This window comes from Hemitrygon akajei, chromosome 3 (assembly GCF_048418815.1).
Source record: "Hemitrygon akajei chromosome 3, sHemAka1.3, whole genome shotgun sequence".
Taxonomy (NCBI): Eukaryota; Metazoa; Chordata; class Chondrichthyes; order Myliobatiformes; family Dasyatidae; genus Hemitrygon; species Hemitrygon akajei.
Genome location: NC_133126.1, coordinates 99,898,494 through 99,917,585, shown reverse-complemented (window position 1 = coordinate 99,917,585; position 19,092 = coordinate 99,898,494). Strand labels below are relative to the sequence as shown.

At 40.8% G+C, this 19,092-nt stretch overlaps 1 protein-coding gene across 3 annotated transcripts in view; it reads left to right on the top strand.

The window, feature by feature from the left end:
• The window catches only part of tmem62 (transmembrane protein 62), a 94,816-nt gene that overhangs the window by 44,907 nt on the left and 30,817 nt on the right, over window positions 1-19,092 (top strand). For all 3 annotated transcript variants that reach the window (XM_073040492.1, XM_073040491.1, XM_073040493.1), the window contains 3 exons: window positions 4,602-4,724; window positions 6,726-6,881; window positions 15,626-15,785. In XM_073040492.1, coding sequence (XP_072896593.1) covers window positions 4,602-4,724; window positions 6,726-6,881; window positions 15,626-15,785 — 439 coding nt within the window. The remainder of the gene's footprint in view (window positions 1-4,601; window positions 4,725-6,725; window positions 6,882-15,625; window positions 15,786-19,092) is intronic.

Below are 19,092 nucleotides of genomic sequence, written 5' to 3'. Positions count from 1 at the left end.
TGAGGATCCTAAAAAGTAGAAATGATAATCTCAGAGTAAGGGGTAGGACATAAAAGAGTGAGATAGGGAGACATTCCTTTGGAGTGGTGAATCATTGGAATTTTCTGTCCTGGAGATCTGTGGAGGCTCAGACATTGAGTTTATTCATGGATAGATTTCTGGATATTGTGAGAATCAAGGGATATGAGGATAGTTCAGGAAAATAGAACTGAGATATAGAATCAGCCATGATCTGGACAATTCTAAGTAATGTGTCTATGACAGAGCCAATCTTGGTGATGGCCAATCTTAGGACTGCATCGTCACCTGGACCTTTTTTTATCTCCAATCTTTCACAATCTTTTATGCTTGCTTTGACCGGCAAAATATGGAGGCACCTTCACAAACTCCCACAGCTCCCAACGATCTTGTGATTTCAGTCTCCGAGATCGACGTGAGAGCATCGTTCAGGATGGTGAACACGCTGAAAGTATCTGGCTGAGTACTGAAGACCTGTGCTGATTAACTGCTGAAGCATTTACTGATATCGTTAACCTCTTGCTTCAGAAGTGTTGAGATATCTGTCTGCGTCAGTCATACTGGTACCATCTTCCTGCTACACTGAACCCTTTCCAGTTCACTTATCACACAAATTGGTCCACTGGTGATGCCTTCATCCCAGCATTCCACTCCATCCTATCCCACCTGGAAAATGGTGCCTCACATGCCAGCGTACTGTTTTCTAATTTTCAACTTGGTGTTTAATACAGTCATCAGTCAGAAGCTGGTGGGTAAATTGTCCTCACTGAGTCTCAATACCCCACTCTGTAACTGGAGATTGGATTTATCGACAGAAAGGTCACTGTAGTGGCCAATTCTAACCAAACCAAATTGCCACTGCCAGCAACCCCACAGATTTGTTATACTTGTATCACATGCCTTCAGCTCCAATAATGATTGTTCCAAAAGTTGAATCCTTTGTTCAGTCCTTTATTAGCAATTAGTAAATATACAATCTTGAAGCAATGAAACAATGTACCATCTGACTATATGATTATATATGTACAATATTTGAAATACATCTTATGGAAATGTTTGATGAACTTCAATAAAAAATAAATTACAGAAAAAAGAAACTTATGATACAGGAATTGCAAAGCATCAGGGGATTGTGAGGATTGCTGAGGAGGTTTCTCTTCTACCCATCCAAGACACCAGGACCCTTAGCAATGTCAATAATCCCTCTCATCCGTCCAACAATCTCTTTGACCCCCTCCTCCCCACTCCACCAACAGCCAGGAGATATCGTAGCATTAGGACAGAAAATGTTAGGATGAGAAACAGCTGCTTTCCCCAGGCTGTAAGACTACTGAACTCCCTGCCAACATCCAGGTCTCATCACATACTGTTTACTTTTTAACTTGTGTCATAATGCAAATTATTATTTATGGTAACATTATTTTGTGTTGTGCATCTTGGTCCAGAGAAATGGTTTACATGTGTACAATTGAATGACGAAAACTGAACTTGAAGAAGAGTGTGGTAACCTGCCTCAGTGACAGTTGTCCAGTAGCACTTACGGTAAAGCACTGAGAAATGCTTTTAGAGGATGACGATGAAATATATCAACTCCTGTCTGACGGGTGACTTGGATCTGCACTTTTTTGCCTACCGTCACAACAGGTCAACAGGAGATACCATTTCATAGACTCTTCACTCAATCCTGGAAAATCCAGGCAGTGAAGGTGCGTACATCAGGGTGCTCTTAATTGTAGCACAGCTTCAATGCCATAATTACCTTTTGCTAACAGCACCACTGTTGGCTGAATCAAAGATGTTGACAAAGCAGGATACAGGAGGGAGATTGAAAATCTGGAATGAGTGGTGCCACAACAACAACAACCTCTCACTCAACATTAGCAAAGCCAGAGAGCTGTTTACTGACTACAGGAGGAGGAAATCGGAGGTCCCTGAGCTAGTGCCTATTAGGAAATCAAAGGTGGAGAGTGTCAGCCACTTTAAATTCCTCAGTGTTATCATTTCAGAGGAAGTGTTCTGGGTCTTGTAGATAAGTGCCATTACAAAGAAAACACGGCAGTGCCTCTACTTTCTCAGAAGTTTACAAAGATTTGGCATGCCATTTAAAACTTTGACAAGCCTCTATAAACTTTTGTAGATGCACGGTGATCAGAGTATACTGATTGGTTGTATCATGGCCTGGTATGGAAACATTAATGCCCTTGAAGAGGAAAGTCAACAAAAAGTAGTGGAGACTGCCCAGTCCATCATGGGTAAAGCCCTTCCCACTACTGAGCAAACCTAAATGGAGTGATCTCACAGGAAAGCTGCATTTATCATCAAGGATCCCCCACTCCACCATCCAGGGCATGCTTTGCTTTTTTCTCTCGCTGCTGCATCAGGAAGAAGGTACAGGAGCCTCAGGACCCACACCACCAGGTTCAGAAACACTTATTACCCCTCAACTATTAGACTCCTGCACCATTGTTGCTAACTTCACTCACTCCAACACTGAGCTGATTCCACAACTTATGGACTCAGTTTCAAGGACTACAACTCATGTTCTCAGTGTTTACTTCTTGTTATTTTGATTTTTCTTTATGTATGTGGACAATTTGTTGTCTTTTGCACATTGGTTGTTTGTCCATCTTTGTATGCAGTTTTTCATTGATTGTATTGTGTTTTCTGTATTTACTGTGAATGCCCACCAGAAAATAAATTTCAGGGTTGTACATGGTGACGTATACCTACTTTGATAATAAATCTACTTTGAATAGCAGAGCAGAATCTTAAGGGCCATATTGTCTGCTTCTGTTCATTTGTATATTGTGTGACTTTCTAAGGAGCTTGAAAAATGAGCTTACTTGGTATCATCTCCAGTGTTCCATTGCCTTCTTACAAGCTTCATCACAGTTCTATTGCTCTGAGTTGCAATCAAATGCTGGCAAGCTACACCTCAGCCTTAAATTATTCCAGTTCTTAATTGTATAAACTAAGAGATATTCCAGAAGAAAGCTGCACAATTTAATCTGGAAATTAAACTAATCTCCTTCAAAGATGTAACTTGGTCACAATGGCCCAAATGGTCTCTATTGTTTCAGGAATCAGATTTTTCTTTTTCTTGCCTAATCTCTCCTTTGCTCATGTACTGAAGGTGCTGGCTTGTACTGTGACATAGCTTCACATTCCTCCAGTTCCTTCTCTCCATACTCATAATTTAAAATTTAGACATTGCAATAAAGCCACCCGTTATTCCAATGCTTCACTCCTCAAGAATTTCTGACTTCCTGTCAGGCAACAAGGATTTGCATAACCTCAGGTAAGCACTTAAAGCTGGCCATCTGAAGATGCTTGGATAAACAGCTAAATATTGAAGAACAGGGTGCATTAAGTTTAAAAAAAAAGATTTTCTCTGATTCACTGTTGAATATGTTTGAGAACCACTCAGTGTTTAGCTTATAGTTAGATACAAATAGAGATCACTGGATAAGCAATTTGGAAATGTCAGAACTTTGATTACTTGGACTGCTAGAACTAATTGTCCTCTTTTTGAAGTACAGATCCATGGTAGAAACTTAATTCAGCTTTTCTTTGAAAAGGCTGATGGACCCTACATGCTCACTGTGCAGTTTCTTTTAATATTCAGAACTTTAAATATTTTTAAAATATTTAATACTCTGTGATCATTTAAGGTGTTTATTGAAAGGAATTTATACTGCAGAGAAATCATTTCCTTTGAATGAACTGACAGGGCAAAGACATCCAAGCTCCTCAGTTTGCTTCATTAAGGAGGTGATGAGGCTGGGAGTCAATTGAAGATTTCAGAGGTTAGACTGAGAAGCTTTTTGAAATGCCAAAGGATACGGCAGGATAATAAATGTTTTCAGAATTGGCCAATAGAGTTTAATCTGGTCAAGAGAGCTGTTGCACACTGAGAGTCAACTATAAAGGGGCAGAAATGGCAGCATCCTTAATAGTGCTGATATTCAGAGAGATCTTGAGGTACGAGTCCATTGTTCCCTGAATGTGGTAGACTAGTTGATGGGATAGTAAATAAGGTATATGGCATGCTTGCCTTTATTTGTTTGGGTATTGAGTTCAAGAGATGGGAACTTGTGCTACTAATTTATAACACTCTTTAGACTCCATTTGGAGTATTACATTCACATCTGGCCACCCTATTACAGGAAGGATGTGAAGGTTTTAGAGAGGGTGCAAAACAGAATGACCTGGAAGCTGTCTGGATTCAAGGGCATGTGATAAAGGAGAGGTTGGACAAACTTGGGTTGTTTTCTCTGGAGCATGGAGGCTGAAAGAAGACCTCCCATATGGGAGACCAGATGAAGGATCTTGGCCTTGGTTAGTGACTCATTATCAGAATTGCATTGTCCTACTTCAATTACTGATAGATTTATTTGAGAGAAGTACGCCATGAATAGGTTGAGCACCGTGATTCATTTAACGTGCCCTCAAGGTTCCAGGTCTGAATGTCCTTTTCCTCACTATAAACATTCAAATGTTAAAAGGGTTGAGTGGTGGGGAGGAGAGGAGCAAACTATACCTGTGCATGAGCTCATTGCGTTAAGTTTTCCTGTCTTTCACAGTTCTGCCATTGCCTACCTCTGTGGACATCTCCATACATTAGGAGGCTTCATGCCTGTTCTACATAGCAGGCATGAACATGGGACATTCGAACTGGAGCTGGCTGACTGGATGGACAACCGGAGGTTAGAGTCTGAAATAACTAATTTAAGACTGTACTTCAGAAAAGCTTTGGAAAAATATTCTTATCTCAAAGTTTGAACTTGATTCACTGCTTCAATAGTCCATCGCTGAGATTTTTATGCTCTTTCAATATATTATTACAGCAATGTATTAGTGAACTGCATTTGAAAGACTAAATTGACCTTGGTGATAAGCAGCTACCCCAATTAGCCAAAGTTTCATATTCATCCTTCTTGGCACTTTCTCCAACACCTTGAAAACCTCTAGTTATTTAATTCAGCTGACATCCTTATCCTTCAAGGTCTGGCATGATTTGAGAGGTGCTGTTGAACAATAAGTCATGATACTCCCACTTAGAGACTAACTTGCAATTTACTGCCTTTTTTGAGAATGCTTCATTCTATTCATGACACGTGAATGTGAGTCAACAGTAGTACAGTATTGTGGAAGTAAGTTTAAACTAGGGAGTTCCCAAATTTTGCTTACTTGTCATTAATGTATTGTGAAAGCCTTACAAGGGAACTCTGAGGTCCTGTTCCACTGATGTCCTTGGGTCGATGTAACAGGTCTCCTTCTGATGGTCAGGAGCACAGTGGGCACCAGGAGGGTGGAATAGTTATTTATATTCCCAACCATTGAGCATATCTACTTGAAACACTGTCATAGAAGAGCAGCATCCTCACCACCCAGGTCATGCTGTTTTCTCGCTGCTGCCGTCAGGTAGAAGGTACAGTGGTCTCAGTACTTGCTCCTCCAGGTTCAAGAACAGTTCCTACCTCTCAACCATCAGGCTCTTGAACAAAGAGGATAACTACACTCACCTTTTGAGATGATCTCACTTTAAGCACTGTTTATCATGCTCTCGTTATTTACTGCTACTTATTTATATTTATATTTGCACAGTTTGTTGTCTTCAGTGCTCGTTTTTCAATTGCTCCTCTTTACAGTTAATATTCTATAAGTTTGCTGAGTGTGCCTGCAAGAAAAATAATCTCGAGTTGTATGTGGTGACATGTATGTACTCTGATAATAAATTTTACTTTGATCTTTTTTGAACTTTATAAGTTGATAGTAGAACATTAAGTGAGAAGACTGTTTAATGCATAAGATTGAGCAAAAAGTACCAAATTAAGTAAGTTCCCAATCAGTAAGAATGTAGAGAGGAAACACACACATCTTTGTATTCTGTGGACGAGGAGTTCAGAGGAGCTTGTCTCCGAGTAGCAGAGTAGGGAAGGAGGAGGCTGCAGAGGTTAAAGAAAGAAAGCAACCTTAGTAGTAGGGAAGAGTAGACTTTGGGTTCAGTGTGATTCAAGACTTTTCACTAGAGTCTGATGGCTGTCAATGAACAAAGGTGGTGGGGTGAGCCAGAAAAGATAGTACAGTGTTCTGTTGTCTTTGAAAGTTGTAGAATATTTGAGTAATCCTGATCTTAGTTTTGAGGTGTGCAAGTGGCAAAGTTGGTGGTTAGTAATGGGGGTTTGCCATCAGCAAACAGCTAAAAGGTGAAGCATAACCCTGCCAAGAGACAGGGTGCAGGAGATGGTATTTGGAGAGAAGGGATGGTATAATAGGTTCCACCACAGATGTGGCTATAGATGGGGAAACTACTTCTGGTATGCACAGGGGAAGAGATTCCAGGAACAAGCGGTGACACAGAGGAGAGGTGCCTAACGAAGACTAACTGCAACATTAAAGGTAGCAGTAGGTCTGAGAAAGAAATTGAGCAACATGCTCATGAATTGAACTTGAGCAATTCCTTTCCTAATAGATGACCTCCACCATTATAGGCAGTTGATACCAGCTAATTCATTAGCAATCAGGAATAGAGAAGAACCTCCTTGTTTTTTTACTTGGCTAGTTGGCATGCCTTCCGCTAGGAAGATAAATTTGTCTCCTGAACATACCTGAAATAATTTGCTTTTCTACCATAGTTTCTTTAGTCTTAACTGCGAAGTTTGAGCCTTCCAAATTCTGCATTCTTGTTGGTTTACTCTTGGCAGGTACCGTGTTTTGGTGTTTGACCATGATCTATTTAGCTTTGTGGATCTGAAGTTCGACAAGTGGCCTGTAATTGTCATCACTAATCCAAAATCCACTCTATATAGTAGCCCTGTACATGAACCGCTGGGAAAGATCAGGCACTCTACACACATCAGGTATGAGTTAATCTATCTGCAGTTATATTGCTTCTGGCTGTCTTTTCACTCTAAACAAGTCTAGAGCCAAACAATTTTAATTTCAGTTGTGTGACGGGTACAAGAACTGAGCTTAGCCATTCTTTAACATACTGTAGATTCCTGCTTGCATTCAACAATTATTTTCTGTGTAAAATAACAATGTGGGCAGTTAAGCCTTGTATTTGTGTTTTTTTTTAATACCCAGTTGATACAGCAATTGGGGCCTCTTCTAATACACATACAGCCTTTGGCTCAACTGATCTGTAATTTCCCATAAAAGCAAAACCTTTTTGTCTCATATTCCTTAAAAATTTTTCCTAACCATGTACTTGTATTGTTAATGCACCTACCTCAACCACTTCCTCTGGCAACTCATTCCATATAGATTACCCTCTGTGTAGAAAAAAAAATTCCCCTATGGTCCCTATTAAGTCTCTCCCTTCCCACCCTAAATCTATGTCCTCTACTTGACTTCCCAACCCAGTGAAAAAGACTAAATGATTTCCCCCTATCTGTGTCCTTTATGATTTTATGCATCCTATAATATCACCTCATTCTCTTACAGTCCAATGAATAAACCTCCATAACTCAGTCCCTAAGTCTCAGTAACATCCTCGTAAATCTCCTCTGCGTTTTACCAGCATAATAGCATTCTTAAGGCAGGCTGACCAAAACTAAACACAATATTCCAACATCATGCCCAACTGCAATATATCATCCCAATTTTTATAGCATCCTAACTGATGAAGGCCAGTTTTGCAAAAGCATCCTTTACCAACCTGTGTGCCCGTGAGGCCACTTTTAGGGAACCATGTTGTACTCCTAGGTCCCTGTCTGACAACACTCCTCAGGGCCTTGCCATTCATTGTGAAAGTCCTAACTTGATTTGTCTTCTAAAAGTATCATGCTTTGCAAGTAACTGAATTAAACACCATTTACTATTCCTCAGCCCACTCATCCAGTTGAGGAAGGTTGTACTGTAATCCGTGGCAAATTACATCTCATCTAAATACTGCTTAAATGTTGTGAAATTAACTGTCAGCAGTGTGTACCAGATATCAACCACACTCTGATCAAAGGAAATCTTCCATATATCCTCCTAAAAATCTCCTTCCCTTAAACCAAGGACGGTCAGGTTTTATATACTACTGCCAAGGGTAAAAAAATTTCTTCTGTCTGCCATTTCTATACCGCTCAATTTTGTATACCCCCATCAGGTGCCGCCAGAGTCACATTGGATCTAAGTAGAACAAACCCGGTCCGTCCAGTCGTTCCACCAGGCAACATCTTGGTGATTCTGTTCTGGGCATATTCTTTTTTCAATGTTGCTGGTCCACAAGCACAACACTGTAAAGGCAGTGGTACTTGAACCCTGGTTGAGAGGCAATGGCTGATACCAGAACAGTTATTTAAAGAGTGAGTGAAGAGTCACACTTGCACACCTGTGATTTCAGACAGCATTAGAACAAACTTCAATGTATTGAGATTTGTAGGCAATTTCCTGAATATTTCCATCATGACTGCGCTGTTCCACTGGATCAGGCAGTACCTGCTGAGGGAATCTGAATTAACATTTTAGACAGGTAATACTCAGAACTAAATAATGTTGACAATGGAACAGGTTTCTAGTAAATATAGAGGTAAGGGAAGAACCAAAGGATAGTTCAATGATCAGATGGAATGCTGAAGGCTTTAACAAAAGAGATGATGCTACAAGATGCTAAGGAAGGATTCAGGTCTTCCCTCAGCCTTTTCCACTCAAAGGAAAACAAACCCAGCTATCCTGCCTCTCCTCATAAATATTCCATTCCAGCCACATCCTGGTGAAGCATCTGTGCACTCTTTCCAGTGCAACAAGTACTTCCTTATAGTGTGGTGACCAGAATTCCACAAGGTATCCTAGCTATCGTCTCATTAATAATCTCTTTGCTCTTGTATTTTATAACCTGGCTAATGAAGTCTAGAATCCCTTATGCCGTCTTCATTTGTCTTGCTGTTCTGCCACCTTCAGAAATTCTTAATTTATACTCCAGGGTCCCTTGTGTTCCTCAGTACTCCCTCAGGCCCTTCCACTTACTCTGTTTGTCCTACCATTGTTAGTTCTCCCAAGGTGCATTATCGTGTCGTTCTTAGGACGAACTTCTGTTTTCCTATTTGACCAACAGATCAGTATAATCCTGTACCCTATGGCTATTCTCTTCATTAGCTCTGAGAATTTTTCCATGTTACTGTTCTGAAAAAAGATGTGAATGTAATTCCAGCTTCACTAAGGATTATTTTGGAAGATTATGTCTATTTGACAATGACTACTTGTGAATACTTAAAATATGAGGTCCAGTTTGGGTCCTAAATAATAATACTGAAGCTTGGAACTCTTCACTTCAATTCTAACTGCAAAGACCAGCTGACGATTTCCAAAATGGCACTGATAAATGATGACTCTTTGTGTGCAGCTGGATGGGAATCATCAAATATTCCTGTTTAGTGATACTACAGCTGAAATCCAATCACAGCCATGGGGACTTCAGTTTTAAGACTATTTAAAATACAATTGATTCTCAAAATCTGATACTCAAGCAGCAGACTTAAGACGAGAGTACCTTTCCCCTTTAAGAAAAAGAAAGCGGGGAAGCATGCTGGGGTACAGGTATGGTTGAAACACAGTGACCTTAGACCCCCCCCCCCCCCCCCCCCATCATCCTGCAGGCAAATGTATAGTCTCTGGAAAATAAAATTGAAGACCTCAGAGTGAGATTGCAGTACCAGAACGACATCTGGGACTGGTGTGTACTTTGCTTAATGGAAACATGGCTCACTCCCACCAGTTTGGATGGAGTGCTGCAGCCTGAGGGCTTCACATCCACTGAAAAGACAGGTCACCTTTTGAGTCTGCTGAAAATAGAGGAGGTGGAATATGCTTCATCAATAACTCATCATGGTGCCTCAATCTTGCTCACCCAACCTGGTACATCTAGCAGTCAAGTGTCATCCATTTTATCTGCCAAAGGAATTTTCTACTGTCAACCCAGTAGTGGTGTACTTTCCACCTCTGGCTAAAGTCAGGCAGACACTGGAGGAGCAGAGCAATTTTCCACCTGCTCTTTCCAATTCAGGCAGGCACTGGAGGAGCTGAGCATCACAATCAACAAGCACGAAACTGATACCTTTCCTATCTTTGCGGGGTTCTCAACCAGGCCAGCTTGAAGAAGTCTCTGAACAACACATCACCGTGGAACCAGAGGGGCCAACACACTTGACCACTGTTATACCACCATCAAGAACACTTACAGTACCTGCCTGTACTTTGGAAGGTCCGAACAACTAGCTTATACTCCTAGCATACAGACAGAGACTGAAGACTGGAGCACCAGTGGTGAGGAACAAGAAAGTACAGTCAAGGGAGACAGAAGCACTTAGAGAACTGCTCTGCGTCAGTGGACGAGACAATATTCAGGAATTCATCTTTAAATCTGAATGAAAATGCTACAGTCACTGACTTCATCAAGACCCGTATAGATGAGTGTGTACCTTTGAGAACATACCAGACATACCCAAAACAAAAGCCATAGCTGAACCAGAAGATCGTAGTCTGCTGAGAGTTGGATCTGTGGCATTCAAAACTGGTGATCCAGAACTATACAAGAAGTTCAGGTATGACCCTCAGATGTCTATTTTAAGAGCAATTTTGATCGTAGGGACAGGATTGGATGCACGTCAGCTCTGGCAGGGTTTGCCTTTCAAGTTTGTTTTGAAAGCGAGAATAAAACTACATTCAAATCCCTGCAGCATCTGGCAACCCCGTGGGAAGCCAATGTCAGAACATCTTTCAAGAGAGTGAACCCTCATAAGGGTTCAAGCCCCGATAGTTTTCCTGCTAGGGCACAGAAAACCTGTGCCAACCAACTGGCAGGAGTGTTCAAGGACATCTTCAATTCCTCACTACTACAATCAGAGGTTCCCACCTGCTTCAAAAGGATGACAATCATACCAGTGCCCAAAAGCAGCAGGTAAGCTGCCTCAATGCCTATTGCCCAGTGGCACTCACAGCTACTGTAATGAAGTGCTTTGAGAGGTTGGCCATTGCCAGAATCAACTCCTGCCTAAGGAAGGATCTGGACCCATTGCAATTTGTCTGTCACCACAGTAAGTCTACAGTGGTTGCAATCTCACTGGCTCTCCATACAGTCTTGGATCACCTGGATAATAGCAATGCCTATGTCAGACTGCTGTTTATTGATCACAGCTCAGCATTGAACACCATCATACCCTTAGTTCTAATCAACAAGCTCCAAAACCTGGGCCTCTGTACCTCTGCAGCTGGATGCTTGACTTCCTCATGTGGATACTACAGTCAGTGCAGATCGGAGATAACATCTTCTCCTTGCTGACAATTAACACTAATGCACCTCAAGAAAAAAATACGTAGTGAGGTTCATTCTACATTCAAAAGTCTGATGGCGGAGGGGAAGAAGCTGTTCTTGAGTGTTCACCCCACTCTTTGCACTCTCTGCATCCATGATTGCGTGGCTAGGCACAGTTCAAATGCTGTCTATAAATTTGCTGATTTCACAGCCATTATTGGCAGAATTCGGAATTTCAGATGGTGACAAGGAGGCATACAGGAGCAAGATAGATCAACTGGTTGAGTGGTGTTGCAACAACCTTGCACTCAACATCAGTCAGACCAAGGAATTGATTGTAGATTTCAGGAAGGGGAAGTCAAGGGAACACACACCAGTCCTTATCAAGGGATCAGCAGTGGAAAGGGTGAGCATTTTTAAGTTCCTGGGTGTCAACATCTGTGAAGATCTATAGATGCAATTACAAAGAGGGCATGACAGCGGCTATATTTCATTAGGAGTTTGAGGAGACTTGGTATGTCACAAAAGACTCTCCCAAATTTCTATAGATGTACCATGGAGAGCATTTGAACTGGTTGCATAGTCATCTGGTTTGGTAGGGCCACTGCACATGATTGGAAGAAGCTGCAGTAAGTTGTAAACTCAGCCAACTCCATTGTGAGTGTTTGCCTCCCCAGCATCAAGGCCACCTTCAAATGGCAATGCCTCAAAAAGGTTGCATCCATCGTTGAGGACCCTCATCAAGGAGGAGGTACAGAAGCTGAAGGCACAAACTCAGGAAGAGCTTCTTCTCCTCTGCCGTCAGATTTCTGAATGGACAATGAACCCATGTACACTACTTCACTATATATTTTGCTTTTTTTTTGCTCTCTTTTGGTACTAATTTAATTTAGTTTTAATATTTATTATAATTTATAGTTTTTTAATTATTATGTATTACATTGTACTGCTGCCACAAAACACGAAATTTCACGACAAATGCCAGTAATAGTAAACCTGATTCTGAGATCCCCTGCATAGATTAATTCTGTTCCTCTGTCCTTTGTGTAATGAGGAGCAATTGATGTCTAGAGGAAAGCCACAATATCACTGAGGTCTTATGTGGATATACAATGAATTCCAGTTATTTGGGACACCAGTATGTTTTGACCCAATTAAGCAACTGCCCCAATTAGCCGAAATTTTGTGAAAATTGTAAAAAGTGTAAAAGAGACAAACTACTGTTTAACTGAATAACAAATTATGTATTTAAATGAAATACAGACCAAATTAATGCACTACTAATAATACTATAGTACTATTAACTGTATTAGTTCCTAATGGTTATCAATGGAGGAATTCATCCAGTCTATACTGTGGTGTTCTTTTCATTGACTGTAAATGAAGAAAGTCAGCATAAACACCCAGTGTAGATAATGGACTGCCTTCATATAATGTTACTGCCGATTGCCTTCTCCAAATCTTCATTTTCATTGTAACATTCAAGATGATTTTTGATCTATTCAAATTCTTCCTAGTTTGAGTAGTGAAGTTGTTCCATTTTCATTCACAGCCGATGCTTGAAACTGCAGCGAGCAAAACAGTTTTGAATTGTCTTACTGCTTGTTTCTCACCAACTATGAGTGACAAAAATCGCTGCTTTTTGAACGCAAATGACACTATTTGGACACTGTTTGGCAACAGCCTCCTGTCCCAATTAAGGTGCATAGTCCTAAATGATGAAGGGCATCCTGGCTATTTTTTTGAATTAGGTTTTGTTCTTTAAGAGTTGTCCCAGAGGAGTAGCTGACCTGATTAAATGATAGCCCAATTAACTGGCATCCACTGTAAACAAAATGACCAACTGGGTATAATAAGCCTTTCCTTTGTCAAAGCCATGTACCCTACTAACTAGTATTAAACCCATTTATTGTTCTCTACCTGTACAGTCATGCAGGTTACCACAGGAAGATATACTTTGGAAACAGAGCAGAATACCACAGTAACTGATGCTGCAACTCATAGTCACTAATTGTCATTGGACTTAATCTAGATTACTTCAGGCCCACATAGTTGGTGGAATGGCTGTATAAAATAACTTCCCTCATCTCCTCTGATTTGCTTGTCACTTATAATCTGTGTTGTTTGATTACTACCTCACCTATCATAGGACTAGCTTTTCCTCTTTGACCATCAAAGCTCCATATCTTTCTGATCGCATCTTGTATCATTGTGAGCTTTTGTATGCAGTGGAAAACTGTAAATGAAAATCGAGTATCAGTTTAACTGGGTTCCTCATTACTGGCACCAATCTGTTAGGTTCTCTCTTCTTTGACCCTCAAAGCCCTGCTGTTGAGCATACAACAGTACAGCACAGGACAGGCCCTTCATCCCAGCATGTCTGAGCCAATCATGTCAGTTCAAAGTAATCCATCTGCCCTTACGTGGTCTGTTTGCCTCTCTGGCTTCCCTGTTTTTTTAAAAACATGCCATTGTAGGTATCGGCTTCCACCACTTTCTGCAGCATGTTTCAGGTACTAACCACTCCCCTTGTATAACAAAAAATGCCTTGCAAATCTCCTTTAAAGTTTCCCCCTTTCAACTAAATCTATTCTCTATAGTATTTGAAATTTCAATCTGACATTCCAACTTCTTTATAATTTTATAAGCTTCTACCAGGTTGCCCCTCAGCTTGCCAGAGAAAACAATATAAACTTATCAGACCTCCTCTTGTAGCTGATACTCTTTCATTCTACAACATCCTGGTGAACGTCTTCTGCATAACGTCCACATCATTCCTGTAATGTGGCAACCAGAACTCCACAGAATGGTTCAAATGTGGCCTAACCAAAGTTTTATATGTAACTTGCCCACTTTCATACTCAATGTTCTGACCAATGAGCATTGAACATGGTTTTGATCTTCTTTACCATCCTATTTCCTGATTATTGACATACTCTAGAGTATCAGCATACGTCTCCCTGACCTTTCCATCACCCATGTCCTTCACCTTAATGAATAGCAATGCAAATTAAGGACCTCACCCTCTTCCTGTTTCTCTAGGCACAGATTTCAACTTTTGTCCCTGAGTGGACCTACGCTTTCCCTCACTTACCTTTTGCTCCTAATATACAAATAAAGTGCTTTGGGATTCTTTTAATCCCACTTGTTAAGGACATTTCATGGACCTTTGACCTCCTCATTTCTTGAATAAGTTCTTTCCTACTTCCTTTATACTCCTAATGGCTCTTGTTTGATTTCAGTTTCCTAAATCTTACATATACAGTATTTCAATTTGTTTTTTGACTAAACTTACAGTATCACTTGTCATGCAAGGTTCCTGAACCTTATCATCCTTACCTTTCATCTACACAGGAGTATGCTGGTCCTCATTCTACAACTTCTGTTAAAGATTCCCACATTAGTATCAGATTTGCCCATAAATAATGTTTTCCGTTCCTGCCTATTATTTTTATAATTAGCCATTCTCCAATTTAGTATTTTTACCTGTAACTGGTCTTGTCCTCCCTTTAACGATCTTAAAATACTAGTCATTGCTCCCTAACAGAAACTTCAATAATCTGGCCTGGCTCATTCCCCAGTATAGTACCATCTCTATTGTGCTATCTACACATTGTTTCAAGAAACCCTCCTAATACACTGTACAAATTTGCCCCTTTCATGCCCAGGCACTAAAGAAGTGCCAGTCAATATTGGGGATGTTAATATCACCCACAGCAGTACCCCACACAAGATGTAGGAAGAAGTCAGCAAGCAGGCAGCACCTGATGAAGGGTGTCAGCGTGAAACATCAACCGTTTACTCTTTTCCGTAGATGATGCCTGGCCTGCTGAGTTCCTCCAGCCTTTAGTGTGTGTTGCTTGGATGTCTAGCATCTGCAGATTTTCTTGTCTCATTGTTTCTTGTGTCTTTGCTCATCCTGCCTGCTTATCTATTCCTCTAGCTCCTGTTGGCTATTGAGAAGCCTACAGTATAATAACCTTTCTCTGAGCTCTGCTTGTATGTCCCTGCTGAATGAGCCATTCAAGATGCCTTATTGCAGCTGTAACATTTTCCCTAGTCAGTAATGCAGTTTCCCCACCTGTTACATTCCCCTTTGTCATGTCTGAAGTATCTGCACCCTAAACCTTGAGCTGCCAGTCTTGTCCTTTTCTCAACCAAGTTTCTGTAATGGCTATGGTATCATACTTCCATGTACTAATCCGGGCTCCGTTACACTCCTTGCATTTACATTAAATTTCCTATACTACATGTGAAGTAGGATCTGGTGGCTGATATTGATGTGTCAATAACAACTGTAGGATTGAATACAGCTTTGTGGTCTAATTACTGTTGGTAACATGGTTTACATTTCCTCATCAGGGTCTTAGCCTTCTCCCCAGCTCAAGTCACATCAGTTCTCATCAAAATTGATGGTGTCTTAATAGGCAGTGCAGTCCATATCAAAGGTCCACTTCATACACTTCCCTGGAAGGCCAAGGATTACAGTAAAGGAATGCATTTCATTGAAGTCCAAGCACAGGTAACAAAATACATAGTTTTCTTCTACCAAAAGCAAAATACAGCAGAAAGAACTCTGAAATGGGAGAGAGCACTGGTGCTCAGTGGGTCAGGCAGCATTTGTAGAGATGATGTAACATAACTGAATGGCTGAAGGGAAATAGATGTTACTGATCCTGCTGTTGTGGAATCTCAGGCCATTTAATGTGGAATCATTCGTACCTTCTGTCCGATGTTAACAGCAAATAGATGCAAAGGGAAACACACAGAGTGGGATAATCTTATAAAAACTATGAGGAAGAGACACAACGGTAACATAGCGGTTAGCACGACGCTATTAAAGCTCTGGGCATTGGATATCGGTTTAACTGGCATCCTCTGTAAGTAAGTTTGTACGTTCTTTCCGTGGGCCCATGGGTTTCCTGCGGGTGCTCCAGTTTCCTTCCACAGTTGAAAGACCTACTGGTTTGTAGACTAATTGGTCATTATAAATTGTTCTGTGATTAGGCTCGGGTTAAATAGGTGGGTGGCTGGTTGGGCTGGATAGGCCTGTTCTACGCTGTATTTCTAAATAAGTAAATAAATAAATATTTCATTAGAAATGTGAAGTTAGTATTGGTTTATTTTTGTCCCATGTACTGAAATACAATGAAAAGATGTTATTTACATGCCATCCAGACTGGTCATTCCATACATATTAAAGAATACGGTGCAGAATATACAGTAGTGTTGCAGTTACAAAGAAAGTACAAGGATTTTTAGAAGCAAGGCAAGTGAGTGAAAAATAAAAACAAGTTGAGTTCTGGGAGAGGACTGGATGCAGAATTAAGCAACACAAGGGAAAGGACGGTCTAGAAATGGCCAAAAACAAGAAGTGGGATTAAAGGAAGTATAAATGGAGGTAGCAGAATGATTACAAATGGAGATCATGGTTGTGATGTGAAATTGTCAAACTTACGGAATCTGGCAGGTTGTAATCTGCCAAAATTAACAATGAATTGCCATTCTTTGAACATCCATTCATCTCTGTTGTAACAATGTAGTAGAACAAAAACATAAGAACTCATGATCGAAGATGACTTACTTCTACTTTGACTTTGAGGAGGCTGGTGAGATCAATGTGAGACCTACAGACACTGCTTGATAGAGTGTGGGTAGTTGATTTGGTGGGTGGGAGGCTCATCCACGAATTATACTGGGTTTTTAGCTGCTTCTGATAAAGAGATTTGAGGTCCTTTGCCATACTAAATGCTCCTTCATTTTGAGTGGTCATATACCAGAGGTTTCCACTATTATTCAAGGAAATTTTGAGAACACCCTTAATCATTTTTACTGTCTCTGGTAGCCTCTTGATGTCACAGAGCTGAGAATAGCATCTGTTTTGAGAATCTGGTGGCTGTGTAATTCATCTCCATTCTTTGGAGGCTGGCCTGGGAGACAAAGCTGATGTTGGCTTAGTGCATCCTTCCAGTACGTTTGAGAGGTTTTGTGGAGACAGAGGGTGGTACATCGATGGTGTTTTAAAGTGCCTGGCCTATACCTTAGAGGTGTACAGCAGGGCAAGGAACACTGCAGACAACCAGAGACTCAGCTGACTGGGCAGAGATGTTCTGTAAAATGGTTGCTTGTAGCAAGACTGTTTGCAGGAAGTTGGTGAATGTGGAGATTTGCTGTTGAAAAGAGCAAGAAAGCAAATATCAGGTCACATGGTCTTTAAGTGATTTAATGGTCATTGTTTTACACCCTGTTAGCCACTATGCTCAACAGTGGACCCTGCTCCATTATCAGGTGCCAGCAGGATTTTCAGTCCCAAGGGGCATCACTTTCAAATTCTGTTCAGATAACACTCAGTGTCTTCAATATCCAGACTGTACTCCCTAAAGATTAGGAGCTTAGTCAAATTATTATCTTTAATATATAAGAAAACTATTTCTTTGGTTGTAAGAATCTTGGAAAAGGACAGAATTGTAAATCTAGAACTAACTGATATGAAATAAGGAAGAGATGGCTTCACACAAAAGAAGCTGTTCCCCCTCCCTCAAAGATTACCAATGCTCATGCAGAATTGGAGTTACGACACTGAGCAAGAGGTGTTTAAAATGTAAAATACTGGAGATAAAAATAGGAGATACTGGAAAGCTCAGAATGTTGGTAATGGAGAAAGAGGGAAGATGAAGAGGTTAGATCAGTAAGTGGACTCTGCCCCAGTCTTCCCACCCACACCTGCAACTTAACACATTTCATTTTTTTCAATATTCCCCAGTTCTGATAAAATTTTGTTTGTTCTGAAATAACAACTTTCTTTTTCTCTCCACTCTATTTACTTAGAGTTTTACTTAGAGCTTCCACAATTTTTTTAAAATCAATATTGGTCAGCTAAGGCTATTGAGAGAGCATATGAAGAAAGGTGAGGTTGAGGTACAGAGTGGCCGTGATCTGACACATCCTTCCAACTTGCAGTTGGACTAAACTTTATTCAAATAAGCCCTACTCTTTTTCATCCAAAAAGGTAAGTTCACATAAAGTTCTGCTGCCCATAGTAACTTGCATCAGGTACAGTTAATCTGTCATCCCTTTGCTCACTAACCAAATGGACTGCCAGTCCAACAATGCCTTTTAGTTGTTCTTGGTGTTTATGATTATTTAGTATTTACTCTATCTTCAAGAACTGCACATTTCCAAGGTTAACATTCAAAGCCTACAGCACAATACAAGCCCTTCGGCCCACAAATCTGTGCTGAACATGTCCTTACCTTAGAACTACCTAGGCTTACCCATAGCCCTCTATTTTTCTAAGCTCCATGTATCTATCTAGGAGTCTCTTAAAAGGCCCTATCATTGGCAAAAATAATAGGGTCTTTTAAGAGACTCCTGGATGGCTAAATGGAGCTTAGAAAAATAGAGGGCTATGGGTAAAGCCTAGGTAGTTCTAAGTTAAGTACATGTACGGCACAGCTTTATGGGCCGAAGGGCCTGTATTGTGCTGTAGGTTTTCTGTGTTTCTATTTCTGCATCCACGACTGCCGCCAGCAGCCCATTCCATGCACTCACTGCTCTCTGCATAAAAAAAACTTACCCTTGACATCTCCTCTGTACCTACTTCCAATCACCTTGAAATATGCGCTCTCATGCTAGCCATTTCAGCCCTGGGGAAAAAGCCTCTGATTATCCACACAACCAATGCCTCTCATTATCTTGTAGACCTCTATCAGGTCACCTCTCATCTTCTGTCACTCTAAGGAGAAAAGGCTGAGTTCACTCAACCTATCCTCATAAGGCACGCTCCCCAATCCAGGCAACATCCTTATAGATCTCCTCTGCATTCTTTC